This window comes from Podarcis vaucheri, assembly GCF_965113315.1.
Source record: "Podarcis vaucheri genome assembly, chromosome: 9".
NCBI lineage: Eukaryota > Metazoa > Chordata > Lepidosauria > Squamata > Lacertidae > Podarcis > Podarcis vaucheri.
The window spans coordinates 78,626,022-78,646,890 of NC_138767.1; the positions used below are offsets into that span (position 1 = coordinate 78,626,022).

General features: G+C 38.5%; 1 protein-coding gene across 4 annotated transcripts in view; it reads right to left on the reverse strand.

The window, feature by feature from the left end:
* Positions 1-20,869, reverse strand: part of CPEB2 (cytoplasmic polyadenylation element binding protein 2) — a 69,586-nt gene that overhangs the window by 34,099 nt on the left and 14,618 nt on the right. For all 4 annotated transcript variants that reach the window (XM_082238544.1, XM_082238545.1, XM_082238546.1 and 1 more), the window contains exons 3-4: positions 5,757-5,847; positions 2,138-2,188 (exon numbers count right to left, since the gene is read on the reverse strand). In XM_082238544.1, coding sequence (XP_082094670.1) covers positions 2,138-2,188; positions 5,757-5,847 — 142 coding nt within the window. The remainder of the gene's footprint in view (positions 1-2,137; positions 2,189-5,756; positions 5,848-20,869) is intronic.

The following is a 20,869-nucleotide window of genomic DNA, read 5'->3' on the forward strand; positions in this document are numbered from 1 at the left end:
TCCAGACATCTAGATTGCACTTTTTGTAAATAGTCATGCGATCTGGAAAATGCTTATGCTGGTCTAAACTACTTTTGGAGAAAATCTTCATAAACCACCATTTTAAACACCATTTATACAGTTTGAAATGCATACTAAGTACTGGACTACCAACCTGCACAATTACCAATAATTAGATTAACATATTCTGCACACACACACACTTGTTTGTTTGAGTTTCCAAAGTGTTCAAGGTGGTTCAAATGGTTTTCCTCCTCCCCATTTCCTCCTCACAATAACCCTCTGAGGTAGGTTAGGGCGTTAGGCTAAGAGATGGTGACTGGCCCAAGTCTCTCAGGCTGAGTCTCTCAGGTCATAACCCAACATTCTAACCATTATTTTTATATTGCTTAGTTTCTATATTTGTGTGTTTCAAAAGTTGTGGGGTGGGAAATCCCTTAATAAATAAATATAATATCTAATCTTTACAACATCCTGTAATACCTAATTTTTGCAACATCCTATCAATTCAAAGGGTGCGGGTGGTGCTGTGGTCAAAACCACAGAGCCTAGGGCTTGCCGATCAGAAGGTCGGTGGTTCGAATCCCTGTGACGGGGTGAGCTCCCATTGCTCAGACCCTGCTCCTGCCAACCTAGCAGTTCGAAAGCACATCGAAGTGCAAGTAGGCACCGCTCCAGCGGGAATGGAAATGGTGTTTCCGTGCGCTGCTCTGGTTCGCCAGAAGCGACTTAGTCCTGCTGGCCACATGACCCGGAAGCTCCCTCGACCAGTAAAGCGAGATGAGCACCGCAACCCCAGAGTCGTCCGTGACTGGACTTAACGGTCAGGGGTCCCTTTACCTTTAACTGTCAATTCAAATATCTCTCCCACGACTGTACTACAGTATATAGTACTGTTAATAATGAAAAAAACAGATCTATGTACAGTGGTACCTCGGGTTACATACGCTTCAGGTTACATACGCTTCAGGTTACAGACTCCGCTAACCCAGAAATATTACCTTGGGTTAAGAACTTTGCTTCAGGATGAGAACAGAAATCGTGCTCCGGTGACACGGCGGCAGCGGGAAGCCCCATTAGCTAAAGTGGTGCTTCAGGTTAAGAACAGTTTCAGGTTAAGAACGGACCTCCGGAACGAATTAAGTACTTAACCCGAGGTACCACTGTACGCACCTATGGTCGTGGCAATTCTGATTTGTTTTTTCATTTATATTAAGTATTAAAACTTGAATTCTTCACTATTCATAAATGCAAGGATGGCAAACTGTACAGTAGATCATGGAATTCTGTGTTTATGAAACTGCAAATGCCCTCACTCAGCATAATTATATGCATGTTTATTCAGAAGTAAATCCCACTGATTTCATTAGTTCCAAGTAAGACTTGCAATCCTATGCACCCAAGGAGTGTTTTAAATCTAAATCCTTTTAGTTGTAAACACAGGAACCAGCTCCGAGGGGCCATGGAGGCTTTAGTCCCCACAATAAAATATGTGAGGAGGCCAGGCCCCCACAAAGTTGATGGGCATTCTCATTCAAATTGCATGTGTGCACTGCATCACGTGATAGATTATGTGGGCCAGGGCTTACCCGGGCCCCATAGTATTTTATTCAAGTTGGCACCCCTGGTAGCAAACACAATTTGCAGGAAGCATCATTACAGAAAAGCAAACTTATTTCAACCATGTAAAGTAAGTGTGTCAGATGACAAAATTTCAAATGAATTGTCATATATTGGTAGAAAATAAAGCAGATGGAGGAGGAAAAGCATACCTGAAATGCTGGAATTAGTAAATTTGGTTTCTGTTTTTTATTTTATTTTAACGCCAGTAGTTTTATATTGATGTTAAGTTTTGTAGGTGCTAGCATAAAATGGCTTCTGTGAGCAGCAAAAATAGAGAAACCAGTACTCTACATTGTCGAGTACTTCCACACACAAAATGCACTGGATACAACGATATATAACATACTGTAAAATGAGCTACTACTTTTTGGAAGTGGAAGACAGCCATGGTTCTCACAAAAGCTGGCTATCTTTGATTATTTGTGGATTATTCAGTAACAGAATGCAGCCGTACTTAAAAAAATAAGCTTACTATGATAATAGAAAATTAAACTGCTAGAAGACTAGCTCTTACCATTTAACATTAGAAGATTGTCAGTTCCTGGATGTGGGTAATTCAAACGACCTAAGAACAAATAGTTGTAGGATTTTAGCCATTATATTCAATGGAAAAAAGAAGATGTGCAAAAATACTTAATAAAAATAAAAAAAATCTTATTTATATCCCACTTCTCCGGCTGGGTTTCCCCAGCCACTCTGGGCTGCTCCCAGAATAGTAAAAACACGTTAAAACATAAAACATTAAAAACTTCCCTAAACAGAACCACCTTCAGATGTCAGATAGTTGTTTATTTCCTCGACACCTGAAGGGTGTTCCACAGGGAGAGTGCCACTACCAAGAAGGTTATATATGTGGATACACCCATGCACCATAACTCCATTTTGTTCAAGAGCAGAACCAGCTAATATTTTACTCGATTAGCCAACACCACCCTTGAGCCAACTTAAGTTGAAAGAATGAACTTCTTAACCTTAATTCTCTGGTCATAAGATCTGCAATGTGCGTTGGGATCAGCTCCAAGAGGACAAAGGTTCTCTTTGTTTCAAGAAATCCAGAAATAGTGCCGACTATTCCAAGTCTCCTTTTCCATTCTTACTATGAAAACTTCTACCTAACTGCTTAAACTCAGTTACACTGGAGAAATATCAAGCGGCTCAAATCTCAAACACATCTTCTGACACTACAGCTCAAACAAAATCATTTATTCTGGTATAGCTGGTTTTCATTTACTCCAAACATTTAAATACATATTTTAAGATAATACAAGTTCCATGAACGTTTTCTGGCTGGTACATTTTAGAATTTAAGTTAGAAAATACTAAAGAGAGAACTCCTATAATAATTGAATTCTGAATATTTAGAGCCACATAACAAAAGGTTTTGTATTTTACTAAGAAGTTTTAGTAACATACAACAGCTGCTTTGTTTTACTATGATATGGAAGACTGGCATATTACCTCAAGCTCTAAATAAATCTGCTATAATCCCCAAATATATACTAATATAACGTAGCTTTTAGAATCACTGCTCTGTCTTTAGGATGACTGATGACAAATCATGAAGGGTTCATTCATGCAGGACTTTGCATACATAATTTAGATCAAGTGAATGTATTAAATACTACTGACTCAAACAGGCATCTCAATACATATGAAAGCAGTAATTTCTGTTTTAAGACAGATTTAATTAAACTCTATATAGATTAGCGTCCTTTTTCTCATTTTTAAAAAATACAATACTTTACTGAGTGAAATCAGTGTCCAGGACATACAAAAGTAAGGTCCCCTCATTTCAGATCAAAAGCCCCCAACGTGATTGCCCAGCTGCATCTTTTATTTTTAATATTCTGATTTGGCAAACCTAGTACCACCTATAATCTAACTATGGACAGCACAGGAGAAGAGGCAGCAATGGCACAATTCCATTCAACCCTGCAATTTTTGCACCTTAATCTCAAATAGTTGTAGATTCAGGTAGGTAGCCGTGTTGGTCTGACGCAGTCAAAATATATAAATAGAAAATTAATTTTTTTCCAGTAGCACCTTAGAGACCAACTAAGTTTGTTCTGGTTATAAGCTTTTGTGTGCATGCGCACTTCTTCAGAAGAGTTCCTCCTTTGTTTGCTTCTGTTTAGAGTACAGAACGCTGATCAGAAGTGTGCATGCATACAAAAGCTTATACCCAGACCAAACTTGGACAATTTTTTTAATTTTTTTAAAATAGTTGTAGTTGCCTATGTACTTTCAAGGCAGCTGTACATTTTACTGAGCTAACATAATAGGAGAATGCTGAGCGATGTAATGTGGATATGCTCTAAATAATGCATTATGTTGCCACTCAGCAAATCTTCAGTTTAGGCTCCTAAGGAACTTAACAAAATGTTCTCCGCATAAGCCCCATCAAAATGAACTGGAGCAGGTGCAGCACACAATTCTGCACTCCTCATTCCAGATTTTGTGCATGCATCTCTAGAGCTCCTCATTCAACCATTGCAGAATGACGCTCCCATTACAACTGTAAGGGTTATCAAGACAGCAATGAAAGACTGGAAGTCAGGCAATAATAGCATTTTGGGAGAAGTTGTTTAAATCACTGTGAACAAAAATAATAGAAAAAGCCCTTTCTGGATCAAAAAATGATTAGTTTTAGTAACTTTAAACTATACTAATGATAGTCCTCATCAAATAATTATTACAGTCGTGCATTTAAGGACTCATCAGAAGCCACAAGGATGGTAGGCAGACAAGGCAGTGGGAGATGGTTGATGAAGGATGGAGCCCACCATCCCTCCTCTGTATACCACATAGGAAACAAGTAGGATATCAAAGCAAGGAAGCCCCCCCCCCTTCAGTGGACTGGTGGAGGTGGGATAGAGCTCTTGGTTCCTCCTATGCCACCATCGAGAAAACGAGTAAAAACTTTTGAAACTTCGTGGGCTTATTTACAAGATTAGATTATTATAGCTATTTAAGGACGATTAAGAGATACAAAACGATGAAAAGGCAACAAGCTGTTACTTCTTAGAATTGACATTCTGTTAAATTGCTTTTCTAAATCCTGACAAAATCAAGACCCTGATTAATCCAAGATTTATTTATTTATTCAATCAATCAATCAATCAATCAATCAATCTGTGTTACCCAATTTATTCTTTAAAGTCTGATTTTCAAACATAAATACAATTCTCAATAAAGTAGCAGCACCAGCCTGAGCTCAATGGGACCTAATTCCTATTAAGTGTGTTTAGCATTGTAGTCAATACATACATTTAGTAGGCTATGGTATGCAAACTTATCTGAGAGTTTGTATCCCAGGAAGTCAATGGTGCTTTCTTATCTGTAGATATGTACAGGATAGTGCTGTAGATGAATTTTTAAAACAAACCCAAACTGGGCAAGACTCAGTCAGAATCTAAATCTGAAACATGCTTACAGTTCTAAATGGTTCATTTTTGATGCTACAAATGTAAACATACAGTGGTACCTCGGGTTACATACGCTTCAGGTTACATACGCTTCAGGTTACATACGCTTCAGGTTACAGACTCCGCTAACCCAGAAATAGTACCTCAGGTTAAGAACTTTGCTTCAGGATGAGAACAGAAATCGCACGGCGGCAGCTAAAGTGGTGCTTCAGGTTAAGAACAGTTTCAGGTTAAGAACCGACCTCCGGAATGAATTAAGTACTTAAGCCGAGGTACCACTGTATTGTCAAAAGAATAAACCACAGAACCAAGGCACCCAGGGAGTTGGCACCTATGGTTCCCAATATGCTTCATTCTTCTGCTCACCAAGAAGAAATTGATTTAATGGGATATTTGCCTGCAGCATTTCCTCATTTGGGCAGGGAAGAGAACATGTGATACTTGGATGATGGGTGGTATACAAATTTAAGAAAATAATAATATTTTTTAAAAGCCCAAAGCTCTCTCCATATCTTTTCCAGGAGAGAACTGTGGAAAAGGGGCATAACTTCCAACAATCACATCTGAATAGGACCTATCTTGCTTTATTCAGTGTAAGCATATGATTAAACACCAATGCAACATTAATTTTTTCAAGTAAGGAAAAATACAGTAATGGTGAAAGAGCTCTCCTACAGACTGAAACAGTAACCTACAGTAGTAACATACCTTTAAGAGGATCATGTTCAGCCCTCATTATATCAATGAGTGAATTTTCCAAGGAATGCATATTCAGACTGTCATACATTCTGTTTCGATCCTAGAAAAGAACAAATACATAGCATTAAAGCTAAAAAAAAAGGAGAAAAGGACAGTATTTCTAGAATAAGTGAAAGTGTGCTATTGTTAGAATAGTCTTCATTTAGCCTTGTAATAAAAGTCTCTACATAAAATTTCCTTCCAACTGTTGGTACAACAGGACACAGATGCTTCTCATAGACATTTTTATAAATCAGTTTTTAAAAACTTACTTTTACTATAAACTAGAGGAAATGAAATATTCTATTGTCAGTGCTTTTCCTCACAGATTGACCCATTAACCTAGTCATGCTTACTTTGAAACAACTGCCACTGAAGTATCGGTAAGTTTGGCTTACACACGTGTATTTAGCATTAACTATATTTAGCATCTAACTAAACAGCTCAGATGCTATTTGGGAATTAGAAGCAAGTGTCTTCTGAAATACAGATTGTTAAAGAAATATGTTCGAACAACAAATAAAATCAAATCTATAAAGGTTAGGTTGGCAAGAAGCAGCCTGCTTGGTTTATATGTCAGTTCAACTAGATCTGGTGCTTCTCCTTTGCAAACACCATATATTTATAAATTATCAGAATATTTAGAAGGAAACAGCCTCTATCTCTGGACCCAGGGTTGTAATGTTACAGGGAACATTCAGGAGACAATCACAGGAGGACACCTAGATTTGACCAGAACCATCTAAGTAAAACTGGTAGGGGAATTATGGCACAATCATTATTTATTTCCTAGAAGTGCTTACTGTCCCAAGGAAGAATTAAAAATCAGACTGTTTCTGGTGCTCCTGCTAATATATTCCTCCTCACACAAACAACTCTAGGCATGACACTAAGGTGAATGGGTAGGAAACAGAGAATGAAGAAATCTATCCCATTTCCTTGTAAAGCCAGGAGCAAAATAATGCATGTGCAGATTGTTCTGCAGGTCAGCAAATATTTTTTTCTGAGAAACACTTCAAGAAGAGAGAAGTAGGCCATCATCTCAACCTTTACCCTCTAATGATTTGTTTGCCACAGATGCAGCTTCCTTCACATCTAATCTGCCTACTAGTATGGCATACCACACTGCTCTAAACTATACTATCAGGTTATATTTAATCTGACAATCAGCCATCACCTTGAAATGAAACGACCACCATGAACACACACACTGCCTTTAGCATTGTTAACAATGCTACTTATGTTTTTGATTATCAAAAGGTTTACAGCAGAAAATGTCACTAATTGATTCATTTGGTTTGTTTAAAAAATGTTTTATTCAGTATTTCTTAACAGAAAGATAAAGCAGCTTATAGTCTAAAATAGTACAGTACAGAGACTGAAGCACCTTCTCTGAAGGTCTCAGTTGGAGGAGGGGAGAAGGGATTAATTCCTCCACTTTGGCTATGAGTACCTTCACACACAACGGGTTTCATTTATCTAATTAAGTCAGAGATGACCCTCTACAACTGTTTGGTTGGTTTTGATCCATGACAGGGCCCTTTCCTTGGTGGTTCCCATGTTTTGAATGAGATGTATCTGTTTCCATCATAACAGACTTTCAGGAGGAATTTGAAAACATTTCTGTTTACCCACCCAGACATTTGATGGCCGAAAGATACCACTCTTGGCAACCCTGAGATCACTGGATGAGAAAGTATTTAACCGTTTTACTATTCTTTTAAATGTAACTTTTTAAGATGTTAATTAACTATGTTAATGGAGCTCACTGGGGATCCTTCCCCAATAGGTCCACAATTTTGATGCAGGCACTAAGTGAAACCTTCTGAGTGTGCTTAAGAAATCTTTAAGAGTGTGAGGTTTTTGTCAGGAAGTCCCTATACTTTGGAACAAATATTTGATTTGTTTCATTGTACAGTAATTAGCTTTTGTGGTACAAATTTTTGCAACAATCAGCAATCCTTCTTTATCCAGAAGACAGTGTGTAAATGATACTTGTAATCTATGAAACTGATCACCATAAGTTCCTAAGGACTGGAGCAGGAACAAAGAAAGGGGTAACATCATGTCTGACTACTGTTCTTCCTGGCCACCATTCCAGCCAGGAGCCATGTTTCATCTGGCCTACGTGAGAAGTCCCTTCCCCTAAGTGATTTCCAATGGAAGCACATTGAAGAACATAAGAATACAATAATATATATTGAAGAATATAAGAATAGCAGTAGCAGGAATATTACACAGCTGTGGAGAGACTTTACTATGACCCCCTCTTTGTTACAGTAACACTATAATATGAGCTATTAACTCTTGCTAATGTAACTAACATGCCCCAGAGATTGTTTGATTGGAGGCTACACATCTTTAAATAAATATTACTTCAATCATCCTAAAAAAGCCTTCAATTTACCATCTATTTCCATAATATGTTACATTAGACAGTGAAAAAGGACCATCCTAAAATGATGGAACTGGAAAAATAAACATGGAGGCCACTTGCAGAAAATGGAATAGTATAAGCAGCAACCCAATAGTGGTGGTAGGGGACTGCTGTCTAATTTAACTCTTGAACACAATAGTGTAGTTTTCCAGGAATGTAAATTTAGATTTTTCACATGATGAGAAAGAAAAATTAAGGATTGCATACATGTAGTTTTTCCTTTATGGTTGAATGTCTAATTTCTACTTAAAAAACCAGAAACACACTTTAAAACATAGCCTAATTAGATTTGTTCATGATACATCAGTTTAACATTCTGTATTATTATACAGAGGGTCAACACCCACATACTCATCTAAATATTTACTGTTTATGCGATTCAAACAAAGCAAAATAGCATCTGATCTGATAAGAGTTCAAGGAAACCAGCTTGACTTGTAGCTCAAAACTGTCACTACAGCTCAAGTTGGTTAGTAATCATCTTGCAGGAAATGCACACCATTCTGTAGAGTACAATATAGTAAACCTTCCTTCGCCATTACTTTTAAAATTATTGTCTGGTTTTAACTTTTCAGGCATGCTATTTTGCGTTCTATAATTTACTTCCATGCAATACAATCCCATCCTTATTTCTAAAGAGAATCATCTGAACAAGAGTCCAATAACGGACTCAAAAGAACATGAAGCTGCAGCACTGTTGAAGCTAAGCAAATCTAAACATTGCAGCCCCATGTAAGAGAATTCCAGGAGTATATAAATTATTCTTAAAATTGTATTATTGCATGCTACCCAGTTTCGTCTCTTGCAGCTACCCATTAAACATGTATTATAGTGGCCTCTATAGTACTGACAAGTCAGGGAAAGGGGAGCTATGATTTTAAGCCTATATATCACGTCTATGTATCACCTCCAATTTCTCAGGCGCTTCATCATAATGAAGGCAAATTTCTTGCCATAGGAACCTGCTTTTCTTTGTTTTAAAGCAGACATGGAGAAACATGTGGCCCTCCAGATGTTTTTCTACTCCAACTGCCATTAGCTCAAGCCAGCAGAGCCGATGATCGGAAATGATGGGAGTTGTAGTGCAGGAACATCTGGAGGGCCATAGGTTTCCCATCCCCAACTTAAAGCAACATATACATTGACTGCCATATAATAATACAATACTGAACAGTGTCGGTACTAAATATGGGCATAATTGTAACTTGTGCTTGTTTATCCTAGTTTATTGAAAAGGGTGTGGGATCATTGCCTCTTGGGAAAAACCATTACTCCAACTATTAGCTTTTCTAATCTTGGCTGCCCTTTTATTCCTAAAGCATTTATTTAGAATTAAATCCCTATGGATTGACTTTAGCTGTAGTAGCACAAAAAACATGAAAGATTCCAAGTATCTAAAGTCGCAATCTACACATTGCAAAACATCCAATACTGCCCAGCACTGGAAAACAACTACACATTATGGTCCACAGCAATTCACTTTTTCAGTCTAAAAGACTTTTGAAAACCAGTTCACAAGTTTTCCAAAAATTTAGATTTACAGCACAGACTAGCCTGTTAAAGTATTAGTAGTGTGCTTCCAAAGCACCTTTGTGACAGTTGTGGGGGGGGGGTTGGAGTGTGTGTGTGTGTGTGTGTGTGTGTGAGAGAGAGAGAGAGAGAGAGAGAGAGAGAGAGAGAGAGAACTGTAGGTGTTTTTCATGAATTATTTTAATGATATAATTCATTTTATGTTTTTAGATGTGTCATAAGAAACTTGGAGACATTTGGGTAACAAGTCACTACCAAATCTAAGAAATAAAACAACAACCATTATCACCAAACTTTGAATCTGAGTTTGACCTGAGTGTCCAATGCACTGTAGAACCTGAAGGACAAAACATGCACAAATATGCATAGTCAGTAGGGTTCCTCCAATCAATGTTGTAATTTGAAGGTTGTAATCTAATACTCACTTACTAGGAATGAAACTGCACTAGAATTTACTCTTGGGTAAACATGCTTAGGATTGCACTGTATGTTAGCTAATGTCCAAACACAAGGAGGACCCCCTGAACAAACCTACAACCGTGTCCAACAATGTTCATGTGAATGTAAGAAATTCATGCAGGGATTCTGAACTAGCAACAGACGTTTTAATAGCAAGAATACACAACACTATTTTCTCCCAAAGGAGCAACATGTTCAATGAGGTTACAAGAAGCTATCCTTGAGCACTCCTTGGTTCTGCTGCCTACAGTGCTAGACAGTGTTACCAGGGAACAGCAACAGAGGGAACTTAACTCCTGCAACATTCACATGAATAAACAATGAAGGAGCCAGAACAGAATGTTACTCTTCTCTTTAAAGAGCATTCTGTACCCTTGTTTCTTCCTCATTTTAATTCTTCACTCAGTGTAAACAGTACAGAAATTAAATAACTGCAAGTACTTAAAGCACATTTGTTAATCTGAAGTTTCCTCAAATATGACCTAAGTGCTTGGGACATTTGCAGGCATCTAGCCACTCTCCTTAAATGAGCAATGCAAAGAAATAGAGGAAAACAACAGAATGGGAAGAACCAGAGATCTGTTCAAGAAAACTGGAGAAATGAAAGGAACATTTCGTACAAAGATTACCATAATAAAGGACAAAAGTGGTAAGGACCTAACAGAAGCAGAAGACATCAAGAAGAGGTGGCAAGAATACACAGAGGAATTATACCAGAAAGATATGGATGTCTCGTACACCCCAGGTAGTGTGGTTGCTGACCTTGAGCCAGACATCCTGGAGAATGAAGTCAAATGGGCCTTAGAAAGCACTGCAAATAACAAGGCCAGTGGAAGTGATGGTATTCCAGCTGAACTGTTTAAAATTTTAAAAGATGATGCTGTTAAGGTGCTACATTCAGTATGCCAGCAAATTTGGAAAACTCAGCAGTGACCAGAGAATTGGAGAAAATCAGTCTACATCCCAATTCCAAAGAAGGGCAGTGCCAAAGAATGCTCCAACTACCGCACAACTGCACTCATTTCACACGCTAGCAAGGTTATGCTTAAAATTCTACAAGGAAGGCTCAAGCAGTATGTGGACCGAGAACTCCCAGAAGTGCAAGCTGGATTTTGAAGGGGCAGAGGAACCAGAGACCAAATTGCAAACATGCGCTGGATAATGGAGAAAGCTAGAGAGTTCCAGAAAGACATCTACTTCTGCTTCATTGACTATGCAAAAGCCTTTGACTGTGTCGACCACAGCAAACTATGGCAAGTTCTTAAAGAAATGGGAGTGCCTGATCACCTCATCTGTCTCCTGAGAAATCTCTATGTGGGACAAGAAGCTACAGTTAGAATGGGATATGGAACAACTGATTGGTTCAAAATTGGGAAAGGAGTACGGAAAGGCTGTATATTGTCTCCCTGCTTATTTAACTTATATGCAGAATTCATCATACGAAAGGCTGGGCTGGATGAATCCCTAGCCGGAATTAAGATTGCCGGAAGAAATATCAGCAACCTCAGATACGCAGATGACACAACCTTGATGGCAGAAAGTGAGGAGGAATTAAAGAACCTTTTAATGAGGGTGAAAGAGGAGAGCACAAAATATGGTCTGAAGCTCAACATCAAAAAAACGAAGATCATGGCTACTGGGCCCATCACCTCCTGGCAAATAGAAGGGGAAGAAATGGAGGCAGTGAGAGATTTTACCTTCTTGGGCTCCATGATCACTGCAGATGGTGATGGCAGCCACAAAATTAAAAGACACCTGCTTCTTGGGAGAAAAGCAATGACAAACCTAGACAGCATCTTAAAAAGTAGAGACATCACCTTGCCAACAAAGGTCCATATAGTAAAAGCTATGGTTTTCCCAGTAGTGATGTATGGAAGTGAGAGCTGAGCCATAAAGAAGGCTGATCGCCGAAGAATTGATGCTTTTGAATTCTGGTGCTGGAGGAGACTCTTGAGAGTCCCATGGACTGCAAGAAGAAGAAACCTATCCATTCTTAAGGAAATCAGCCCTGAGTGGTCACTGGAAGGACAGATCCTGAAGCTGAGACTCCAATACTTTGGCCACCTCATGAGAAGAGAAGACTCCCTGAAAAAGACCCTGATGCTGGGAAAGATGGAGGGCACAAGGAGAAGGGGATGGCAGAGGACGAGATGGTTGGACAGTGTTCTCGAAGCTACCAGCATGAGTTTGACCAAACTGTGGGAGGCCGTGGAAGACAGAAATGCCTGGCGTGCTCTGGTCCATGGGGTCACGAAGAGTGGGACACGACTAAACAACAACAAAAAGCCACTCTACTACATTGTAAATCCTAAGCATGCTCACACAACAGAAGGTCCAATACTCTCTCTCTCTCTCTCTCTCTCTCTCTCTCGATATATAAAACACCCCATAAACTTATACAGTGGCACATTATGTTACGAACTTAATTCGTTCCGGAGGTCAATTCTCAACCTGAAATGATTCTTAACCTGAAGTACCACTTTAGCTAATGGGGCCTCCTGCTGCCGCCACCGGTGCGCAATTTCTGTTCTCAGTCTGGCGCAAAGTTCTTAACCCAAGGTACTACTTCCGGGTTAGCGGAGTTTGTAACCCGAGGCGTTTGTAACCCAAGGTACCACTATAATTTATTAACTACATCTTTAAACAATGGCAAAAAACAAATGTCAGCATCAAATGCATCTTAGACCAGGGGTCATTTCAAGGCCAGGCAATCACTACTGAGAAGGTTCATTCCGTGCCACCATGCTACATCCTGTGTCTGGTGATGTAGCCAAGAAAAATGCATCTCCTGTTGATCTTAACACATGGATAAGCCCATGAGGGAGAAATTATTCACATATTCAGGCCACAAGTCATTTATGGGTTCATATATCTACACCATCACCTTGGATTGGGATTGGAAATGTATAGGCAGCCGCCACAGGTTCTTCAGGACTAGTGCTATATTGTCCTAACCTGGTGTACCTAGTTAACTTCCTAGCAGCTGCATTCTACAGCTTCCCAAACAGCTCCTCAAAAAACTTTACAGCAATCAAAGTAGGATGTTATCAGAGCACTTGTTACCATGGGAACGGAGCTGGGGAACCATGCAGAACTTTTATGAAATTTTACAATTATAGCAAAGTATGTATTTCAAATATAAAATCACTAAACAAACAAAGCAAAAATAATAATCCGAGTCAATATAGGTTTAAAAAAATCCCCTAAAATATATGAAATCAATTACAGAGGAACTGTGGTGGACTGACAATAATGTCAGTACTAGGTTATACTTACTCAACTTTGTTATCTGTCAGGTAGAGGACAACCATGTTCCTTCATGTTTGTAAAGACAATAAAATCACGCCAAGCTTCCAAAAACTAGTCATGTCCACATTTGACTCAATTTCTACATTCACATAAACTTATGTATCAATTTCTCAAGTAATGCTGCTTCCTTAGACCTTTTGGTAGCAAGAATCTATAGTTACTGCACAGAAGTCACACCAGGCGCATGCCACCAACACTGACTGCAGATAACAAACTGTTTATTAGTTTGCTACTTTTCATACTTCTATGATGACCTAGAAATAAATTTAAAAGAGCCAGTTGCAGCGAGTTTTTTACAGCCTGTCTTGTAATGGCTCTAATTTCACTAAAACTCACTGGCAAAATTCCCAAACTCTGTGGCTTCCCCACCACATATGAAGGTAAGTTTCAGTTACCTGAACTCTCTCCAACACAATGGAGAGGATCTAAGGTTGATATGACATACTTCTGTGGAATAAGATAGCAGTTATGAATTAGTTTTAATAATGATCCCTTAATCAGAGTTACTGATTTGAAAGGTTTATCCCAAAGTGAGATCAGTTGTCCATCATCTATTTCTACTTAACTATTTTCTTTTCAACACATACAAAGACCATCTACTGCACCTTCCTCGTGGTTTATCAGTAACCTATACATGTTTGGGGCCAAACCCGTCTTACTACTCACAGTCTCCAGCAAACAAAGCAAGCCTTCTATAGGCAACATCATAAATCTCAGGCTCCAACAAAAAAAGAGCACAGCTGAACCCAAGAGAACCATGATAGTAATATGGCTCTAAAATTCACTCTAACCATGTGTTCAGTAATTAGTGTTCTGCATAAAGAAATTGGAGAACCAATACAACCACTTAGCACACCATACCTCAGACTCGAAAGCTCTGTCTATTGAAGAAAGAGGGATGAAAAACTAACAGCAACAATGGAGACACGGCTGGCATTAAAATAGACATGTTAGATTCCCAAACCTTAAACTTTGCCAGCATCACACAATTGTTGAGCCAATGGAAGGACCTAAATTTAATCTTTAAGGATATTTATTGAAAATTTTAAAATACACATAAAGACAAAAAGACAGACATGCAAGAAAAAAAAATAGAAAAACAGACACTACAAAACACACACCAATTTTCAATCCTTATTTTCTATAACTTATTTCCCTGACTTCCCCACACCTCCCCCTCTTGTATTCTAGTTCAATGTCGGCTCAACAAGTTCTTACCAATCTTACCTTATAAACAACAATATTTATACATCAATACATATGTCTTAATTATTAATTATATCTTTCTTTCTTATTCTTAACACCTTATTCTAAAGTCGACCTAATTTCCTTTCCACGATTTCCCCACTTTTCATACAAAAAGCAAGACAAAGTAAAAAATTTAATCTTTAAGAAGAGGAAATACACCTAAGAACACAACCTAGGAGTACCAAGTAGTCTTCACCTTGTGCCAAAATGATTGTGAAGGTGAGACTGGCACCAGGGAAGCCTCTCAGGGGACAGCTGATATGCTACCAACAAGAAGGCCCTTCTCCTGGTAGCTACCATTTGGCAAGGGTATTAGGAGTAGAGACCCTGAAGAGTAGGGATAGGGGAGAAATTAGATAGCATTTACATTTAAAGGTGAACCTGCCCAATGTTCACTTCTGAAACAATATAAGAACCAAATGCAGCTATCATTCGAAATTTGCACTTATCGGAATTTTGCAATGCAACTCTCCAACCAATGTTCATAAAATTGCTTGTATCAGTAGAAAGTGTTCATAAAAATGAATATATTTATGAAAATAACATACAAAATATTAGGGGGAATTCTTGCAAAATGTGTAGTCAAAACTGTACAATAAACATGTAATTATTAGAAGAAATTTGTACTAAAATGCTGATAAATTGTCATTATTAATATTTCTAATCCACGAATTGCTGCAGAAATCTGGAAAACTGAAATTAGAAAAATCAGAAACTTGGCAGGGGGTTGGACTCGATGGCCCTTGTGGTCTCTTCCAACTCTATGATTCTATGATTCTATGAGAACACCAAAGTTGAAAGGTATGCTCATCCCTAAAGAAGACTATCTCAAAATGTGGGTGGATATAACTGGGAGAAGATTATTTTAAGATGTCCTGGTCCTAAGCCAATTGAGGGCATTTAAGGTTAAAACCAAGAGTCAGAAAAGAGACTGGGACCTCATCTGCACTATACATTTAATGCAGTATCATATAATTTTAAATAGTTGTTGGGTTTCCCCAAAGAATCCTGGGAACTGTAGTTTAAGGATTGAGAGTTGTTAGAAGACCCCTGGTTTGACAGCCAATCCCTCTTCCCTGGGAATTGTAGTTCTGCAGGGGAAAACAACTCTCTCTCTGCATCTTTAACAAATGACAGTTCCCAGGATTCTTTGGGAGAAGCCATGATTGTTTAAAGTATTATATGATGCTGCTTTTAATGTATACAGTGGTACCTCCAGCTACGAACTTAATCCGTTCCGGAGGTCTGTTCTTAAGCCGAAACAGTTCTTAACATGAGGTGCGCTTTCGCTAATGGAGCCTCACGCTGCTGCTGCACCGCCGGTGCGCGACTTCCGCTCGCATCCCGGGGCAAAGTTCACAACAAGGGGCAACTACTTCCGGGTTAGCAGAGCTCACTACCTGAAGCATTCGTTAGGAGGATGGGATGTAACACGAGGCTTCACTGTAGTGCAGATGAGGCCTGTCAGCCAGTGTAGCTGATAAGACACCAGCATACTGTTACTGAATCATCTAGACCCAGTTCACTATCTTGCAGCCCAACTGTACTTTCTGGATTATTTTTTTAAAGAGCCTGCATACACAGTGTGAAAATAATCCTGAGTATGTTTATGTGACACTCTTGGGCAAAATGGTACCTATGAGGAGTATCTCTGGCACCTGCCGTGCTTCTGAACCCATATATATATATATTCTCACTGTCCCCAACATTATGTGCTGGTAAGGACAGGTTAGCTCTGCTTCCCTTGAGAAGTATGCAACAATGAAGGAGGAAACTGGAAGAAGCAGCACTCTTTAACTGCCCAGAGTGGCTGGGGCAACCCAGCCAGATGAGCGGAATATATATATATATATTATAAGATATTTATTAAGATTTTTTTAAAATATTACAATACAAAATGAAAAAGAAAAAAAAATACAAAATAAAAATGATTAAAAATCACTCCATTTTTCTATTACTTATTTTCCTCAGCTTGTTTCTCGGACCTCCTCATACCTCCCTTTTTTGTATTCCAGTTCAATTTGTTGGCTCAGCAAATCCTTACCCTGTTTGTTTATCCTAATCTTTGGTCTTAAAATAGTAACATTAGATTTTTCCCTATTAACAACCCATTTTTCATATTCCCTTAAAGCATTACAGCTGGAAACCACTTAATTTCTATCCAATATTATTCTAACATTCATTAATTTTACAATATTTCTGTAGATAGTCTTTAAATTTCTTCCAATCTTCTTCCACCGACTCTTCTCCCTGGTCTCAGATTCTGCCAGTCATTTCTGCCAGTTCCATATAGTCCATCAGCTTCATCTGCCATTCTTCCAGAGTGGGTAAATCTTGTGTCTTCCAATACTTTGCATTGAGTATTCTTGCTGCTGTTGTAGCGTACATAAAGAAAGTTCTATCCTTCTTTGGCACCGATTGGCCGACTATGCCCAGGAGAAAGGCCTCTGGTTTCTTCAAGAAGGTATATTTAAATACCTTTTTCAGTTCATTATATATCATTTCCCAGAAAGCCTTAATCCTTGGGCACGTCCACCAAAGGTGAAAGAATGTACCTTCAGTTTCTTTACATTTCCAACATTTATTATTGGGCAAACAGATGAGCGGAATATAAATAATAAAATTATTATTACTTCAGCTCTGTGCTCCTCATGGATTGGGTCAGCAGCTGAAATGCTGATCTAAGCTTTGAAAAGCACATTGAGTTGAAATGAAGTGGGAAAGAACATTACCCTTCCAAGTTTGTCTTTCATCTTTCTATACTTTTCAAGGCTCAGACTGCAACCTGAGCAGCTGAATAAAAAGCAGAGTGGCCAAGAAGGTGGGAAGGGAAGGATAGCTGAATCAGAGCAAATGTCAATTCGAGTTTTCCATGGATTGAAGTTTGCTCTGACAGAGCTTTAAAGAGCAGGTTTTCATGGTGGAGGGAGAGGTGCTTGGAGACAGAGCTTTAAATTGCAGACTGTGTCTGTAAGGAATGGAGGAAAGGTAAGTGTGGAAAAGTGCACAAGAGAAACAGACAGACAGATGGAACACCCGCATACGGAAGCTGGATCCAGTGAAATGGATACCATTGGAACTGACTAAAGTTTCAGTTTCCCCCACCTCTTTCAAATCACAGATCCCAGCTGTCTTCATTGACTAAACCGTAAAAATAATAGGATTTAGTTCCCAACACGACACAGATCCATATAGATTCTCAAAATTTTTCAAAGGATCCAGTCAAACTACCATCAAATTGTAGTTCACATCTGTGTTCTGTGATTTGTTGCTGATTTTATTGGCATACTGTGTAAAAAAATATGAAGATCCATGAGGATCTGTACCTCGAATCAATATTTTAGGGTGCTAACAAGCACTGCATCTGTGATTTTTTACCATGCAGTCTACCACTGCAAAGTTTAATTTAACATAAGGACCCCATATAACATAATGCAAATTCAAAAGGATCCATTTTAATCCTATTATGAATGTGTCCACAGATCCCAAAAATGTTTGTGACCTCTGTATTGTTGAAGCAGGAGGTTTAACAGGGTCTGGATAAGTGGTGTCAGGCCATCTCCTCCCAGATATGCTTGTTGTTGGTGTATCAGCCAAGATACTCTAAACCTTGGAAGTCTCTTGACACAAATGATGCAAGCTTTCATGGATGCCTACATCGCTACCTGAATAAAGTGTGCTCTAAAGTAAAAAGGTTATACCACAATTCTCTTTGCTGCAATACATTAATATGTAATTCCTTCTGAAACTTGCACACACAGTTGTTCAGAACCTCTGATTACCTCCAAGTGATTTCCAAACAAGAAAAAGAGCTATCAGTAAGGTCAGAATAATGCAAAATAAGACTATGTATTTCCTGGATACAAAACTAACACAGAGAAAAAACAACAGAAGTTGTTACTCAAGTCTAATATTTTGCTTTTTGGAACCACAGATTTCGATGTGTTTGCTGTTCAAAAGCTGTAACAAATAATTGAGCAAGGGTCATAGGCCCTGACAACTTTACCACTTAATCACAATTGACTATATGAGCTTTACAATATATGTTAGCAATGATAAAGGAACAATAAAATAGCTACATGTTAAAGTGGCAAAGTATTAAAAAGCTGCATATTAAAAGCTGGAAGACTATGGGGAAACTACTTTAAGATACAGCAGTTGCAGCTTGAAAAAATCAGTCAGATTTCTAGTGCATGATATGGAAACTGCTAGTTCAATCTATCTTGGATTCAGTTTTGCTGAAACGAACCTGTAATCTCTGCATATGTTATTAACAATGTAGTATTTATAGCTCTCTATAATGCATTTTCCTCAAATGCTGGCATTTCTAAGTTGCAAATGGGTTAAAATTCACATATTGAACTACTTAGGGTAAGGTTTCTGGAGCGAAATTAACATATTTGCCCAAGGTTTGAATACAATCTCTAAAAAAATTTTTTACTTGTTCATGGGATATCCAAGATGGATCACAATGGTCACTGAGCCAGTCTAATAAAAATACCAGTTTGGATTATTTGTAATGCAACTGTAGGCTTAGCACTACAATCCTTTTTCCTAATCATAAAATAATTTTCTGCTTCACCTTTCAGCTTTTTGCTACATCTGATAAATTTTAATGATATCTGTGAATCTCATAGTCTTATCTGGGATAAAAATCAACAGGTTTCTAAAAAAGGTCCCTTTTGGTTAAATTCATAATGATTTCATTATCATTTATATGAGAATTCCTTGCTTCAAGGTAATGCCCAGTGAAGGAAATAAATAATCCTAACTTCACCTATACACAGGTGATGGTGGGGAGGTCTAAACTGACAGTCACAGACCAGAAGATAAAAAATAGCACAATGAAAATGTAAAGTTTGCATGTTGCAGCTGGGATAGCAACAGCAAATTCCATGTTGGGAATGATTAAGGGGACTGAAAAGAAAATTGCTAGTTTCTCCCTCGCAAGGAGGACAACATAGAACAGAAGAAGGTACATAAAAGGACAACAAGAATGATAAAGGTAATGAAACATCTTCTCTATGAGGAAAGGCAAAAGTATTTGGAACTATTTAGCATAGTAAAAGATTTACTGAGGAAGGAATGTGGCAGAAGTTTATAAAATTATACACAATCTGGACAGAGTGAAGAAACACTGGCTCCATTCAGATGTCATGCTAAGTCATGGTTCAAGGTGACGTGAGTGAGCCTACTCTCTTCCCATGTTTTGTGTCTGCCTTTGTTTCCCAAACCATAACTAAGAGCCAAAGTGGAAAGTTCTGAACTCCTTCTCTTGGTCATGTGGGTTGAAGCAGAGTGAATAGGCCTGGGCAGTGTTAGAAACTCAGATACAAAGCTCAGTGCCAAATGGCTCCTTAAACCGAGGTCAGTCAGCAAAACAAAATGTCTAGGGGTAAGATGGCTCTGAAGTCTTATATGATGGACTATGACTGATTATCAATTAAATAACTGGCTAGTTCAGATGACAACCTTGAGCTAGGTTAAGAACTTTGAGAACTTAAAGTCACACGATCCAGGGAGAGTCCACATATGTATTAGCCTATTCCTACCTCTTTTTCGTAACGGTGACTGCTCCTGCCCAGGCTACACAGAAAAAGCATTTTGGTTCCTGAAATTATTTTCAATTGTACAGATAAAATATAACTGATAGAATTGTACAGGATGTGGTATTAGTGTGTGAAAACAGTCCAATGAACCTCAGGCATGCACTTCCAGATGGTGGAGATGTCAGGCACCATCCAGACATCTTCATTTGGTCACAAGTGTCAAAAACCAGGTGCAAAATGTGCCTGGCTAATTCCGAACACTGGGCCTGGGAGGAGGTTAGGTGCATTCATGCAACACTAAGCCATTCACTTTCTCCCTGTTTCACAATGCTGCAACTCCAGTTCTTATATTCTTAATTACCCTCATCCAAATGAGATATTTAAACTGATAGACAAGACCACCAGACCTTGATTTTCTTAAGAGTCTGCAGTTATTCTTAATTACATTAATATACTGTATATCCTTCTTAAGAATTCACCAAGATATTTCACAGACCTTTCAGTCCATTCTAACTTCCCTAGAAAGAACTTATTTAAAGTTGAAAGCTATT